Below are 17,139 nucleotides of genomic sequence, written 5' to 3'. Positions count from 1 at the left end.
CCTCCTGCATGCCTCCCACTGGGATTGAGCTCGCAACCCATGCATGTGCCCTGACAAGGAATCAAACGTCAACCTCCTGGTTCACAGGTTAATGCTCAGCCACTAAGCCACACCAGATGGGCATATTAAAAATTTAAGAGTAGATATAGTTGTATGGGTTAGTCTAATTTCACAGGGCCTACCTTCTTTGTCTGTAAAGTGATAGACCTGTATTTCATGATTATTTTCCTAGAAATTTCATATCTTAAAATACATATATAATATATACATGCACTATATTCAATAAATAATTTAAACATAGATGTTTAAAAATGTAGCCTAGTTGATAGAGTTCTGCTTTAAGCTGGTAAATGATTTGGGGTATAGGAATCCAGAATTATATCGGAAATGTAGTGTGTATACGCACACACGCAAACACTTGAGCATCCGACGTGGGGAAGCCTTTGACTATGAACATGTGAATGCAATTACATTAAAGAACTCAGTACAGCAAAATAATTTTTTGTTTGTTTGTGTTTTGGTTGGAGAATTGATTTCTTTTACTTTATACCAGGGGTGGGGAACCATTTTTCTGCCAAGGGCCATTTGGATATTTATAACATCACTAGAGGCCCGGTACACAAAATTCATGCACTCAGAGGAGGGAGGGGGGAGAGTCTCTCAGCCTTGCCTGTGCCCTCTCACAGTCTGGGAACCCTCAGGGGATGTCCGACTGAAGGCTTAGTTTGACATCCTTTGTACTGCCGTGGAGGGGGAGAGGCTCCCGCCACCCCTGTGAGCCCAGCTTCTGGCTCAGTGGCACCCCCCTGTGGGAACACACTAACCACCAGGGGGAAGCCCCTGTGTTGAGAGGGATTGAGCTGAAATCGGCACCCCCAAATCTCCCAAGGGGTTCCGGATTGTGAGAGGGTGCAGGCCAGGCCGAGGGACCCAATTGGTGCATGATCAGGGCTGGGGGGCGGGGGGGCACGGGAGGGACCGCAGGAGGACTCCAAGGCGTGTCCAGCCCAACTCGCTCAGTCCCGATTGGCAGACCCCAGCAGCAAGCTAACCTACCAGTCGACTGTCTGCCCCCTGGCAGTCAGTGCATGTCATAGCAAGTGGTTGAGCGGCCTTAGCATATCCTTGGCATATTATGCTTTGATTGGTTGAACAAACGACTGGACGACCAGACGCTTAGCATATTAGGCTTTTATTATATAGGATTTGCAGATCATATAAAGTTATCTATTTAAAAATTAGCCAGCTATAGTTGGTCAAACATTTAATTAACTCACCCCTAATGCCTTGGCAGGACCAGGTCAAATGATTTTGCAGGCCTTTTATGGCCTGCAGGCTGGATGTGCCCCACCCTTACTTTATACTCTACTAGAAAAAGGTCAGCAGGCAAGTCCATTTCCGTTAGGGAATTCTAGAGGCTTTCTCACAGTCATTGTGGTAGCCATGTGATTATTATTATCTCTGAGGCTTTGTTCGTCATACTTGCAGGGGCCTTGGTTAAAATCGGGTAGTAGGCCTACTCTGCATTCCTTCCTGTTTGGACACTTGCTCTCAGTTCCTTCCTCTGGCCTTTGGCCTACCTCATTTTGAAAATGTCTGGATTTTTCCTTACAGTGAATTTGCATTTTTTTTTAATGTCTCCATTTTTTTTTTCTCTTAAAATGTACTTGTTCTGTGTTGCACTCTCTCATGTCCTTCAAAACCACCTATTCCTATAAACTGGACCTCTCTTCATGCTTTCAAGTGAATTTATATGACAGCCACCTGTGCTGGTTATTCTTCCCTCACCTCCTTCTCTTCCCAGGTCCGTGCCCCAGGAGCCAGATTTCTGCAGACTGCATCACCCTGGTCTCCCTGCCAGCTGGCATTGGATAGGGTTTGCCAATGGAAGGCACAAGCAGGAAATTGGAAAGCAGGAGGAGAGGCAGGAGAGAGAGTTGGCCATGTCTCTTCCCTGCTCCTTCGCTGCACCAGCCTGTGTTTCTGGCAGTAGCTGAGTGTCGCGTGATCACGCTCTCACTCAGCAGCCTCTCCTTCGTGACTGGCTCACATCGGGCTCCAGTAAAACCATTTCCTTTCCTCGTGGAGGGTGAAGATGACTTCCCACGTGGCAGAGTCTGGCTGCACCAGCTTTTATTTGTTGCCTTACCCTTTGCTAGTTGTCCCCTCTTAGAAGTTCACCACTCAGTCTCCTGTGCTAACATTGGAATTGATGAGTTTCTCAGTTATAGCACTTCAGTTCGGCTTTCGTTGTAGTCAGTTGTGTATGAGCCTGTCTGTCCTACTACAGAGTGAGGGCCTGAGTCAGTCCCATTCATCTTTCCCCCCAATAAATTATTATTATTGTTATTACTTCCCTTGAACATAAGAATCTGCATTTCTTTTCATATTCCTAAAATCAAAGTAAAACATATATAAAGTACATAAAATGCACTTATCTTAATATTGATCATTCATCTGGCTACCAAACCATAGTGGGAGCTCAGTACAGGTCTGTTAAATGTATTAATAAATAAATATGACTTTTGCCCCTTCAATCTACTCCTAAGTCCTAAGGCCATCCTAGTGGCATTTTCAGGATTTTTTGTAGTATTTTTAGGAAAGATTATAGATTTTCTGAGTTCAAGACAAAAACCACTCACTTTGGTTCTCCCTGAGCCAAGTTCACCCTGTTTGTGCTCATTGCTTGGAAGGATATGAAGCAATTGTGATCTTGTTTGTTTTTGTGCTTCCTCCCTCTGCCAAGCTCCATTTGGTGCCCTATCGTCCCACAAGTTGCCTATTTGAATCTTTTGAATTAAGAGTTTCTAACAGACGGTCCATCTGCTCTGCTTGAATATTAAATTATCATAAGACTTCGTATGAGGAGAACTTACCCTTGTGTTTCTGACAGGACTTCCTCTCCCCTCTGCTCCAAGAAAGGCTTGGAGCATCCGTTTTTTCCTTCAAGATACCCTTGGATTTAAATAGGCTGCAGTTATCAAGTCATATAATAGGCTTAGAAATCTTTGAATGGCAGGTGCTGAATGGGAATACGAAAGTTTTATTTGTTCTCATTATCTTATAAATTGTGCTACTTATTAGGTGTAATTGAACACATGCCAGATCTTGGCATTTTGAGGTTACTGAATCTCATAAGAAAAGAGAAAAAAAGCACACTTAAAAATTACATGTTGGAGAGATATATTTTATAATCAGGTTCATTAAGTAAATGCACATGCTATTTATTCACATGACAGATAGTATGCAGCTGACAAATCTGTAGTTTTATGTTGAATATTCATGAGTGAGCAAGCTTCAGCCAGTTTTTAAGTAGTATAACTTATGCATATGAGTTGTATTCTTTTCCAGCGCGCTCCAAAATTTTAAGATCAATTCGCCAGTGATACATATTGTATGGTGAAATTATTAATAAAAGCTGAGTAAGGAGATTGGTTGTAGGATGACATTTAAAAAATATGCATGCTTTCCATTATGTAAGTGTGCATAAATAATCAGTTAATTTTCAGCAAAGGTGAAAGTTGGTTTACGCTTTAAATATGAATATTTGTAGTACAACCATATATATTTATATTTAATGTTATTAATAGAAAGTATGTCTAATTTCTGTATTAAAATTATGCTGTGCAACTTGATACTTTAAAAGTCATGGGAATATATAAATTCTGAAGATAAAAAACCTTCCTTCTAGTCTTACAATGAAATTTAAAGGAAATATACACATCGACTTAGTAAAATTCATGTAGTTAAAAGTGAACATTTAATTTTGTACATAGGGTTAACATACTAGAATTTTAAAAGTGAACATTGAATTTTGTACATAGGGCTAACAGAATCTTTTCCTGTCATCATTTCCACTGGTCTTTTGAAATAATTAGCTTGAGGTGATGGAGGTGTTGTAGGGCTTCCAAGCCTCTACAATGCTGAGTGTCGTCCTTTTAGAGAAAAACAACAGTTAGTTCAGAGTCTTAGAAGGGGGTCTAAGCCAGAGACTGATACTGAAGGTTAAGCCTCAATGGCTTCAGGGTAAATCTGTCTCCGTTATGGTGAGGAGTAAACCTGGGTAGTGTGAAGCATTCCTTTCAAAACAAGCACACAATTTCCCTTCGCTAAACACTTGTATGAATTTTAGTAAATGTTTTGAAAGTCTCAAAGAATTATTAGACACTTTCTATACATTTTCACTAATTAAATTGATGTTTTCCCCATCTAATGAATGTGAAGTTCTCTTCCAAAATTGCATTTAATTGTGATGGAAGCAAGGCAGGCCCAGATTCAACATCCTAAATAGGGTGCCCTAACCCATATGTCCTTAAACATAAAATAATACCAACCCATGACATGACATATACATGCATGTGCTGAAATTAATACAGCTTCTTTTGAATTTTCTGTTTGAAATTTCTATAATGGCATATAAAAAAATGAACTTTCCTCATATTTGTGTTGACCTTGATTTGGAGCCACCCTATGCACCTGCTTAATATCCCAATATGTGAGACATCATCTAGCTGCAGATGATTGGCTGAGAGTCTGTTTATGGGCACTCCTTTCTCAGAGTCTAATTCTGACTTGCCATTGCCATTGCCTCTTACCCTTTCTGTCCCTTATTTTACTCTCTGAACTCAAAGGGCATGATGGTAACTCGACCCTGCATGTGCCTTATGTTAGATTGAATTTAGGTGTATACTTACTCAAACACCGTGGAAAGGCAGGAAAACAGAAAACTATTGTTGCAGAATAATCTGAACACTTGGAAACTATTTTTCTCAATGAAAAATAAAAAATAAATATGTATGTATTTTTTCCCCCAAAGCAATATGCCAATTTCAAGGGCGAACCTACTTTGAAGGAGAAAGACATACAGTCTATTCCTCGTCTGGAGTATGTGTTCTCTATGAGTGCAAGGTAAGAAAACTTTTTATGAGGTTTTCAAAACTATTTCAGTTATACAAACACAGTTAATGTTTCCTTAAAACCTCACCCTTGTGATACCTTTAAAACATCTAAGGGAAAATTTAAGATATAAAGTAGAGTTCAAATATATTGAAATTCCCATTATTTTGCAAACATGTAAATTAATAGTTGTAAAATATTTTTACCAATATATAAAAATGCTTTTTTTGTAAAATTAAAGTTTTATGAAGTTATCTTATATTTTCTAAATTCAAATCAGCTCCTTATTTTCTGTTTTGAAGAAACTGTAGCTAAAGATAGACAGCTCGTTGTCACTTGAGGTTTTGACCCTTGTAAGAAATATCACTCAATCCAATTAAAAACAAAACATAAAAATTACCTAAAAAGAATTAGCTGTTGGATGGAGATGAGGCTGATATTAATCTTAATCCCTTTGGGAGGAACATCTTACAAGATTTGAAAGGGAATTATTTTTAAATTTACTGCCTTGGCCTCTTGAAGTATGCTTCTGAAGCAAATTCAATTCTTTTTAACTCTGCTTCTTGATCTGCTCATTGAAAAACTAAGTATGTTTCAGAACACTTCATATTTGCCTTTTATAAACTATAATGTTATATTTCTTGACAATAATGTATTTCAAGCCACATTCTACCTGAAGGAAACTGTCTATATATAAAGTTTCTGCTTTAGGGTTTCATTTCTATTTGAATTTTATTTTTCCTTTTTAAATGCCTCCCATACATGAGTTTTGGGGATGATTTAGTACGTATAGGTTATGTAGAAAATTAAGTTAAATGATTTACCATGCTGGCACCACCAATCAACGGCAAACATTTATGAGTTTTAAATGTTGGGGAAAGGAAAAATCCTAAGAATTTTGCCAAGATAATTGAATATAAAAAAGCCAACTACATACTTCAGGCATCTTAAGTTGAAAGAATTTTGGGATAAGCAAGAGGAGACATAATGAGGCAAGACTGTGACAGATTTGATTTCTAGAATATGAAAGCTCTGCTTTCTTCATGCTCATTGTAAAGTATTCTAGCTTCTCCTTTGGTTTTGAATGGGGTCTCCTCTGATGTGGGAGCTGACGCATAGGAAGACTGTTAGCATGGATTACTGACCTGTATTTCAAGGGGGCCCGGCTCTCTGTCAGCATTCCTATCCCAGTGCTGTTTTGAGTGGAATAGGTCCCACTATACAGTAAGAATTGGAGGAAGATACAGTGACTCCAAATTGAGAAAATAGAATCAGAGAAAAGTCACTTTAAGGAAAGTGGAAAACGTTCATCAGCTGGCTTCTAATGGTAAACTCTAACTTTGAAATATCAGCTCTAAATTTAAAATTCTCAAGGGTGACTGAAGTTTTCTACCTAATGTGTGTGGGTGTGTGTATTCTTTTTATCTGACCATTGTGTTTCCTAATACTAATCATTGTGGTTTAGAAATTTACTGGGATAGTTGATTTTAAAATAGCTATAAAATGCTTTAATTTCAAATCGGTTTAGTGAGAAGCCTTTATAGACAACTCTGGGTGCTTAGTAAATATTTTATTTGCTCAAACAAAAGGCACCATTTCCTACCCTCTAATGCTGTTCTGTCCAATAGAAATATGATACGAACAACAAAGGTAATTTTTATTGGGCTAAATTTTCTATATTTAACTTCACATATCAAATATTATTTTAACATGTAATCTATATAGCACTCTTAATGAAATATTTTACATTCTTTTGTCATGCTAAGTCTTCAAAACCTTGGGTAAATTTTACTGCATTTGCAGTGTTCAAGAGCTCTGTGGAGCTGGTGGCTATTGATTATACAGCACAGCTATCCCGGTTTATCATAAGCTTTTGTAGTTCTTGACTAAATTCTGAACAGTAAGGACTTCCATTGTTTCTTTCCCCTCAGGTCCCTTGGCTTCTGTATTTACACCTCTTTGTAATTGGCAGCTCTCTTATGCTTCCATTTTCTGGGCTGTCAGGTCTAATCCTTCTTTGTTCCTTTGCTGTCACTTTTGTGGCCTTGAAAATGTGTCCTGGGAGTATGGGTAACACGGAAAAACACTGTGGTTCTGGAAATAACGTTATCAGAATGGATACTGCTGTCAAGTCAAAGGAAGACTAGCATTTGACTCCACTGTATATACATGTCCTGCCACTTTCTCTTTTTTAATATTTCTTATTGATTTCAGAGAGGAAAGGAATCTAACCGTAACCTCCTGGTTCAAAGATTGATGCTCAACTACTGAGCCACACTGGCTGGGCCTGCTACTTTCTTGATAAGAGATTATGATTTGAAGATCTTTTTCATACATAAACCGGGAAGAGGGAGATGTTGAAATGAATACTTCTCCCATAAACGCAGTTCTTACAGAAATGATAACTAAAAATCTAGTCTGTTGAACAGCATTAAGTGTACGCCTGCAAGTTTCAACAGTTATTTTACTACTTATGTACCAATAAGCATAATATAACATTATTAATGACCCAGTTTTTCAGAGGTTAGAGACGGACAGTATAGAAGCCAAATGTTTGCTTTGAGAGCAGGGCTGATACATTTATCAGAAAAGTATTTTGTATTTTGGTTTCTCCTTGAGAAGGATTTTATCTACTTTGATTGCTAGTACTGTAATAAGACATTGATTTATTCATCTCTTTAAGGAAGTTTTTTTTTGAATACCAAATACATGTCAGGAGATATTCTAGGCATTCATTCTCAGGAGATATGAATCCGGCCATCATTCCCCTTATAGTTTTGTTGGGAGACCACCAATAGTCCTCCACAGAGACACCTGTGAGAATCTCCTTACAACAGTTTAGAAAAATTTAAAATGAGAATCTTAAAAAGCTCAGTTTTTATTTATTTATTTATTTTCAGTGAGCTGTTGATCTGATTCAAGCTGTGTCTTTGCCACATTGTCATCTGGATGTGCAAATGTGTTGTAAAACCAGCAGAATTTTTCAGGATGACCCTGAAAAATGATCATGTTTGGCATATTGTAGGCATGACGGCAGTATCCATTTTAAAGTGCTTTCCAAGTGCTGATTGTCCATTTCAAAGGCTTTCCCCTTGTGGTTTAAGATCATTAATGAGCCTGTGGCCTATGCAGCGGTTCTCAGAATGAAAATTTTAGTTTTCTATCAGAAGAGCCCTTCCAGATACTGGATCTGAAAACTTCTCAGTAAGTCCTAATTCAGAAGTCGGAAGCATTTATTTTCTGTTGTCTAACAGGAGCAGACCATGAAGCTGGTTGAGAGTTCAGGCTGTCCAGCTTTGGATTGTCCAGAGTCTCAACAGATCACCTTGTCTCATAGCTGTTGCAAGGTTTGTAAAGGTAAGACGACTTTTTTGTAAAGAAGGTTTATGTGTATGCGTCACCCTAGGAGGCTTTTTTAACCGAGATGAAAGACACATTTTTATAAGCAAGTTATTTCTAAAGACTAGTAGTATTTCCCTAAATGTGTTCCTGATTTGGCACACAGTAGATAGTCATGAGGTAGTTATTATAGTAACTGAGTGAAATCAGAGTGCTTTCTACTCACCTGTCTCAGGCCCTGGATCTCTAAACTTCCCTCTGTGCCCTGGTCTGTTTCAGCATGACACTGCTGGAGAAATTTACACAACAGTGCTGACTCATTTTATGTTTGTTTGTTTGCTTCTCTTCACTTTGTTCTTTTAATTGACTTAGCATGATTCCCATCTGCTTACTTCAGTTCCCTCTATTATCATTTCCATTCTCTTCACTCATAGGCTTCTATGCCACCAAGGAGAGAGAGGCCATTAGACATGTTTTGCGTTGCTTCTGTGATGAATGGCCTAGGACCGATAAGTAGAAGGGATTTGGATTTTTAGTTCAATATAAGAAAACAGTGAATTTTACACTATTCAGATATGCAATGGGACACCTTAGGAGGAAGAGAGTTCCCCATTACTAATGATTCTTTTTTTAAAAATATATTTTATTGGTTTTTTACAGAGAGGAAGGGATAGGGATAGAGAGTTAGAAACATCGATGACAGAGAAACATCGATCAGCTGCCTCCTGCACACTCCCCACTGGGTATGTGCCCGCATCCAAGGTACATGCCCCCAACAGGAACCAAACCTGGACCCTTGAGTCCGCAGGCCAATGCTCTATCCACTGAGCCAAACCGGTTAGGCCTACTAATGATTCCTACACTAGATATTCTACTGTAGATTCAAGTATTAAACTAACGAATTGATTATATGGAACTTTTTATGATTCCTACCAATTATGAAATTATATGTACCTTCCTGTATTATCTTGAAATTTTATGTTTGTGAATCCATTTCCTTCATTGGACTATGCACCTTGAGGGCAGGGCTGGGTCTTTATATTCACCTCTATATCCTTAATGCCTCAAACCTAATATGGGATATAGTTGGTGTTAAGAGCTCCTGTAGTTGGCACTATATAGCAAACTGCTCTCAATGAGCTACGAACACTTGATTGAATAAGGAATGGGCTTTATGCTAATGCAAAGGAAATCTTAAACAGAAAAAAGTAAAAAAGTAACATGCCATTTTGTTTCTTTTTAACCTAATCTATTAAAAATAGACATAAGATACCCCTTTCCCATTTTTAGCAGGGTGGTGCAGTTTTTTCTTTTTATTTCCTTCCTCCATCCATTCAATTATGAGTTTTAAAACCTCAATTCTCTGAAAGGCTCTTTGGGAATTTCAAAGTTGTCTAAGACTTGGTTTGCCCTTCAAGGAGCTTTAAGAGTAGCTCTCAGCAATGAAGGGACACTACCAAAAAAGGAGTGTAGCCAAATGGACAAACAAGAAGGGTCATTAGAAGTTTCATCCTCCCGGCACCTAACTAGTGCCTTGCACAGAGCATGTGTGACATTTGATATGAATCAAGAGCTCATTCCAGTCACTTGATTTGGGAACTGGACAGTTATAGGAGCTATCCCAGTGCTTTTCAAGCTGAAATGTACATGCAAATAACCTAGGGATGTTATTAACATGCATATCGTGACCCGTAGGTCTGGGGTCGAGACCAAGAATCTGCATTTGTAATAAGCTCCCGGGTGATGCTACTACTGGTCTGTGGGACCACATTCACGTAGTTACCTGTTGCTGCATAAAAAAGTGGCCCCCAAAGCTCAGTGGCTTAAAACAAACACCCCTTTTATTATATCTCACAATATTGTGGGTCAGGACTTCAGAGAGGGCTTGGCCAGGACATTCTTCTGCTCCACATGGTGTTCACTGGGGTCACTCTGCTGGAAGCGGGGCTGGGGTGGAATTTCTAGATGGCCTCACTATATGCTGGGCATGTCAGTAGCGATGACAGGAAATCTGGGCACAGCCAGAAGAAGTCTTTCCTTCCCACATGATCTCAGGACTTCTCCCTATGATCTCTCCAGTAGAATAGTAGTCAGACTTCTCTTAAATGGCGACTGTTGGCTCTTAGAGGTTAGGTCTAGAATTAAAACAGCAGCACTTCTCCCATATTTCATTGGTCAGAGTAGTCACAGGACAGCCCAGGTTTAAGGGGGAAGTGGAACGGAGCTAGCCATGATAGGAGTGCTGAAATTGTGTGGCTACCTTTAATCCACACTGGTAGTGTGGAGGATACTAGAGAGGTAAATAGTATAAAAATTAGCCAAGGTGGGCTAGGGTGAGATTTGAATAAGAACCTGAGATAGGGCCTTTGAGATGTCAAGAGAAGCTCCAGTCACATCCATTTCTTTTTAAAAGAGCCATGATATAAAATTTAAAAAGCAAGTTAGAAAATGAAAAACATATCTACAAAAATTGTTATATTTAGCCTTAGCCGGTTTGGCTCAGTGGATAGAGCATCAGCCTAAGGATGACCAAAGGGTCCCAGGTTCGAGTCTGGTCAAGGGCATATACCTTGGTTGCAGGATCCTCCCCGGCTGGGGCCCTGGTGAAGCTCTTGCAGGAGGCAACCAATTGATGTGTTTCTCCCACATTGATGTTTCTCTCTGTCTTTCCCTCTCTCTTCCATTCTCTCTAAAAATCAATGGAAAATATCCTCGGGTGAGGATTAACAAAAACAAACAAACAAACAAACAACAAATAAAGGTGATTAAATGTTTAAAAAATTATTATATTTAAATTGTTTATAGTTTTAAAAATTAATGTGTTTACACAGCACACTCAAAGCACAATGACAAAATATTCTGTGACCTATTAGTATACCCCCACCACCTAAGATTCTTATATAATAGGGATGAAATGGAGTCTTGGTATCACCATTAAAAAAAAATCTGATAAATTCTCTTAAGCAGCCAGAATTTAGAACCACTGGCTTAGATAATACTGGAACTGAAATTGGACAAGTTAGCCCTTCTTGAAACATTTAGCGCAATTTATAATAAAGGTTGCTTCTATTTCTGACTTCAAATATACAACCAACTGAATTCTCCTGGCATTCTCTGACTTTTAAACTAAAAAAAAGACAAGTTCTCTAGGCTTACATTTTGAGTCAACTCCTACACTTACACGCTGTGACAAATTCATTTGTAATGAAATTGGCCTCCGGTTTCCAGGCCTCTCTGCCTAGTGCTAAAGATGCTGTGCTCACACCTGAGACACTTGTTCAGCAAGAGTTAGTCAGTATTCCCTGAGGGCAGAGCAGGAGATTAAAGTGTTGACCTTCCCACTAGGCTCTGCCAGTGACTGGAAGCCAAGCTGTGCACTGAAATGAGGCTCCAAATCTCCAGGCACCAACTCAAATCCAGCCAAGGCTGTTTTCTAGGTACCCGGCAGTTGGCTATCTTCTATAGTATCATCTCAGAAGCAGTGCAGACTTAATGTGGGACTGTGACTTAATGTGATACAGTTTTCATATCTGCGTTTTCCTCTTCCTCCCTGAGCAGCCCCTTTCTCTATGTGCAGCACCTCCACGTGCTTTTCACTGGATACCCCACTTTAATTTGGCATTGACTTCACTGTGACTTATAATTATAAGTAGGAGGAACATTGATATGCAGAAGGCTGAGGGGGTGTAGATTATTCTCTCCCAACTTCTGGATAACTTACAGCTTCCCACATTATTCAATCACACCTTTCGGATTCTTATTATCTTTATGTTACCAATAGCATTTAGTTAGTTTTTTATATCAGTTATTAGTCATTGTTTAAAACTTTAGTTTCATTCCTAAGAAATGGTATCCAGGAAATAATGGGATTATTTGTTATTAGATTCATGTATTTCTTATACACATGAAAAGAAATCCATTGCCATTAGTACTTTTAAAAAAGGTTCATCCAACAGAGAACACACTGATGGTTGCCAGAGGGGAAAGGGGTTGAGGGACTGGGTGAAAAAAGTGAAGAGATTAAAAGTACAAATTGCTAGTTACAATATAGCCACAGGGATGTAAAGTACAGCATAGGGAATGTAGGTAAATAATATTGCAATAATTATGTATGGGGCCAGGTGGGTATTGGAAATATCAGGGGGATCACTTTCTAATATATATGATTTTTCCAACCACAATCCTGTACTCATGAAATGAATACAAGAATATTGAATGCACTGTAATTGAAAAATAAAATTTAAGTTAAAAAAACAAAACAAAACGCACAACACATCATCCAGGCATATGAATCAAACTTTGGGAAAAATCAGGATTATCCATTGTCTTGCAAATAATACCTAAATAAGTTTGTATTCTTTGAGGTGCAAAAGATAGAACACCTAATCCAACTGACTTAAGCCAACAGTGGAACACGTGGCCCGAGTAAGCAGCTTGAATCAGATTGCAAATCCCACCCCTTTCTCTAGATGCATCTCTCAGTCTGTCTACTCAGAGGTGGCTTTATCTTTAGGCTCTTTGTGTTCTCAGGTAGACCCCTGACATTCTCAGGCTCACATCATGATGATACTTAAGTAAGCAGCAGAAAAGTTCAATATGATCATGAGTTGGACAAAAGACCCAGAATTGAGTTTCCTCTGTCTTTATTAGCCTGGACTGGATCATGTGCCCAGACCTGGAGAAATTGCTGTTGCCAGGTCTGAAGAATGCCTTATCCTGTGGGGCAGCAGAGGCCATTTCCTTATGCTCACACAGGCTCTTCCAAAGTACGACTAGCTTGATTTTATTTTCTGAAAAGGATGAATAGATGCCTGAAGCCAACAAATATTCACTTCAAAATCAGTGGATTATCTTTCTCCTGATTATTAAGTATAACCTTTGTTATGTCTATATTGTTCTTATAGTCTTTTGTATTCACCCTTCCCTTTTTATCCAGTTACACAGAAATGCATGCTAACATTTCATAAAACTACATTTAATAAAAGACACAGAACTCCATTTGAAAAGCTTACAAAAGGAATAGAAAACTTGGTATCTTTGATGTTAAAATCCAAAGGAAGAAATGAAAGAAAGGCTAGATTGTATTACATTATTGATCCATCCATTTATAACTAATATTTGAATTTTCATCTGTGATATGTATCTCAACAGATTTGTTTTATGGCTTAGTAGTAATATCCTAATTGCTTTAATTATTAACAAATACCATACTATTATGTTTTTACATAGATGATCTCATTTGAATCTTACATTTTTGTGAGGAAGATATTATCCTAATTTTACAGGTGAGAGAAACTGAAGGTTTTAGGAAGGTTAATTAACTTGCATGGCTAATTGACACAGCCAGTAAGTGGTAGAGATACAAGTAAATCCAGGTTTTCCAGCCTAGCTTGTTTGGCTAAGTGGATAGAGCATTGGCCTGTAGATTGTAGGTCCTTGGTTCAATTCTGGCCAAGGGCACGTGCTCAGGTTGCAGGCTGGATCCCCAGTAGGGGGTGTACAAGAGGCAGTCAATCAATGATTCTCTCTCATCATTGATGTTTCTCTCTCTCTCCCTCTCTCTTCCTTGCTGAAATCAATTATATAGTCAGTGAATTTATTTGTTGAGAGAATAAATCAAAATAGCTATCTGACATTGTCTAGAGTAAATTTGAATTTTATTGATGAAATTTTCAGTTTTCAAGTCTCTGGATTAATAAAAAAAAATACACTCTCTGATAAAAACTAAAGCACTCCCTAACTAAACCCAACAGTGAAAGTAGCATCACACTTATAGTTGCCATCTTGTAGCAATTAGACACTGCATGGTGAGGCTGTGCACAATATTTGATGCTGACATGAAGGGTCTTGCCATTACTTAGACAGAACAGGAATGGTCTGTAATAGATTGGGTAGAATCTGAAATTTGGGAGAAGAGAAAATGCAGCAAAGTGAGAAATGGATAGTTTTGAAAAAATATAAACTTACGAGAGAAAAATCTAAATATATTAGGAACTGTACCTGTTCCTAGTCCCAGCCCTCTACAAGTTATTGAAACATTGCAGTAAAAGTATGCACAGTTTAGCACTGTGTTGGAAGACAGTCTCCTAATTCTCTGTGTGTCTAAGGAGTGGGGCAGTTTTTGTTTTGTTTTGTTTTTGTGACTTTGTTTTAATTTAGAATAAACATGAAGTGATTTCTTGGAGACTTCATTTTAGGTTGATGATATGCTGAACTATTGGGATAGAGAATGGAGAATTTTTTTTTATTTGAAATTATTCCCCCTCAGGCATTGTAAAAAGGCAATGGAACATATTTTAAGAAATATGGTTTCAATTTAACTATTTAAAGAAGGTAATAAAAAGACCCTGTAAGAAAAATTTTTTCCTCTTAAAAATGAACTTTCTACTTCTAAATGTTTTAATCATGAGGATTTATATTGTGAAGAATCTTGGCAAGTGATTTCAATACTGTGATTCACTATATACAGTAGTCCCTCCTTATCCATGGTTTTGGATACCTGGGGTCAACAGCAGTCCAAAAATATTAAATGGGAAATTCCAAAAATAAGCAATTCATAAATTTTAAATTGCACAGCATTCTATGTAGCATGATGAAATCTCAATCCACCCTGCTATGTCCTGCCTGGGACGTGGATTAGCCCTTTGTACAGTGCGTGAGTGCGCATGCACACACACACACACACACACACACAGACACACACACTCTGTACACATTACCCGCCTGTTAATCCCTTGGTAGCCGTCTTGGTTAGCAGATCAGCAGACCTGGTATTGCTGTGCTTGTGTTCAAGTAACCCTTATTTTACTTAATAATGGCCCCAAAGCCATTCACATAACTTTTATCACAGTAAATGTTATGTTATAATTGTTCTATTTTATTGTTGTTGTTAATCCCTTACTGTACCTAATTTTTAAATTAAACTTCATCATGAGTGTGTATATATAAGAAAAAAACATATGAACATATGATGTATAGGGTTTGATACTATTCCGTGGATTTAGTCATCAACTGGGAGGGCTTTGAACATATCTCTCCCAGGATAAGGGGGGGACTACTGTATTTTTTGGGTCATCTTTAAGGATATGTTTTAATTCTGGGTGATATTTAGAGTAGTCATTATGGATACCAACTAATCAGAATGCACAGCAACCTTTTTGCTGTACCAGATATACCTGTTGGCTGTAGTATAGCTTAATCCACCCTTTTACTGAATCACTGCGTTTTATGGTAATTTGATTACAAATAAGGTGAGTCTGTTTAGAACTTCCATCTTCACGATTATAGGCAGGTGAGTTTATTCTAGTTGCATGCAATATATTCTTCTAGTCTTTTATACATGAACTGAAATTGTCATTCATTAAATAATGTATAACTAGAGAGATAACTTATGCATCAGGCGATTTGAAAATTGTTTGAATGATGTATAATCATGTAATTTCCATTAAGTATGGATTCCAGTGTTCAAGCTTTTCATTTCAGCATCTCAGATTATTTTTGAACAAGGGATTCACTCAGGAAAAGGAGATCCTCAGAAATTGCACATGATTGGTGTCACTGTTTATAAAATTTTCCATTTTTCTTTCTTCTCATAAAGACTCTGGAATCTGTGAAATCTTTGTAATTCATAAAAACTTTCTTCTTCTTTTGAGTGGACATATTTTGCCTGGCAGATTTTAAGAGAAAATTAGATTGAAGTGGTATAATTTTCATTTTTAAATAGGCTTTGAATTTTTTTTTAAGGATACTGGCTGGCTGTTTCATTTCTTAAATACACAGTGTACCCATTTCATCTGACTTGAATTTTATTATCCATAGTTACTAATAATGTTCCAACACCAGTTCTCAGATCACTTTCTCACTGTATTATCTCCTGTGCTGTATATCTACATTTTGGACTCTAAGAATCTTTGTTGCAGGTAATGGAGGACTGTTATTAGAATATTAGGGACAGGTAGCATTTACAAAGACTGAAACAGACATAGATTAACTTGAAATAGGAATTAATTGAGTTTACACAGAAAGAAAAAGTTTTTAGTACATGTAGCATGTGGTTCTGTAAACACTGGATAAAGATATTACTTTAAAAATCATGTGGGGAAAGATTGCTTCTAAATCAAAAGGAATTATAAAGTAGACGGGGTTTATTGGATTTGTCATGGTTCATTTACCTCCATAAGTTCCTTTTTTCTTGTAGGTTATGACTTTTGTTCTGAAAGGCATAACTGCATGGAGAATTCTGTCTGCAGAAATCTGAATGACAGGGCCGTCTGCAGCTGTCGAGATGGTTTTAGGGCCCTTCGAGAGGACAACGCCTACTGTGAAGGTAATCCTGGTGACGATTTGTAGCTCAGATGGATAAGTTTCCTAAGATTACTGCATGCCAAATTTATTAATTTCCCAGGTTGCCAAGTTGATGGGCCCATTAAAAGTGGTGAATTTAATTTGAAGCATATTAATCAGCTAAAAGTAATTTATCTTTCAAATTAACGTTTTTCAGCTATCTGCTATATGTCAGACTAATAAGTTAATATGGCTGGTTTCTTTAATGAGAACAATACTCCCACTGTGAAATTGCCTTCTTTTTTTCTTCATAATTAGATGTTCAGGTAGTTCACATATTGACACATGATAACTGTGGCTTGCCGTTAGAATTGTAGGCAGATTTTTCCAGACAATGTTGTGTAACAAAGACAATCAATTAACCAGAAGATAAAGTGCCCACTGCTATTTCTGTTTGCTAACGTAAGTAATCTCAGTAGTTGTACTGATGCTTTGTGGTATTTAGTAAATAGCTCCAATGGAATAAATGGTTCCCTAGTTATTTTTAAAAATCTCAACTAATACCCAAGGTAGTTTATTCTCTCATGGAAACAATCCAAATACAGTGAGGAAGTCCTTGGC

At 37.8% G+C, this 17,139-nt stretch overlaps 1 protein-coding gene across 5 annotated transcripts in view; it reads left to right on the top strand.

Moving 5' to 3' along the window:
* Positions 1 to 17,139, top strand: part of NELL2 (neural EGFL like 2) — a 380,423-nt gene that overhangs the window by 180,039 nt on the left and 183,245 nt on the right. For all 5 annotated transcript variants that reach the window (XM_059682635.1, XM_059682632.1, XM_059682634.1 and 2 more), the window contains 3 exons: positions 4,817 to 4,908; positions 8,151 to 8,253; positions 16,433 to 16,561. In XM_059682635.1, coding sequence (XP_059538618.1) covers positions 4,817 to 4,908; positions 8,151 to 8,253; positions 16,433 to 16,561 — 324 coding nt within the window. The remainder of the gene's footprint in view (positions 1 to 4,816; positions 4,909 to 8,150; positions 8,254 to 16,432; positions 16,562 to 17,139) is intronic.

Source organism: Myotis daubentonii, chromosome 2 (assembly GCF_963259705.1).
Source record: "Myotis daubentonii chromosome 2, mMyoDau2.1, whole genome shotgun sequence".
Taxonomy (NCBI): Eukaryota; Metazoa; Chordata; class Mammalia; order Chiroptera; family Vespertilionidae; genus Myotis; species Myotis daubentonii.
The sequence above is the reverse complement of the archived record's forward strand: the minus strand, read 5'-3'. Positions and strand labels throughout refer to the sequence as shown.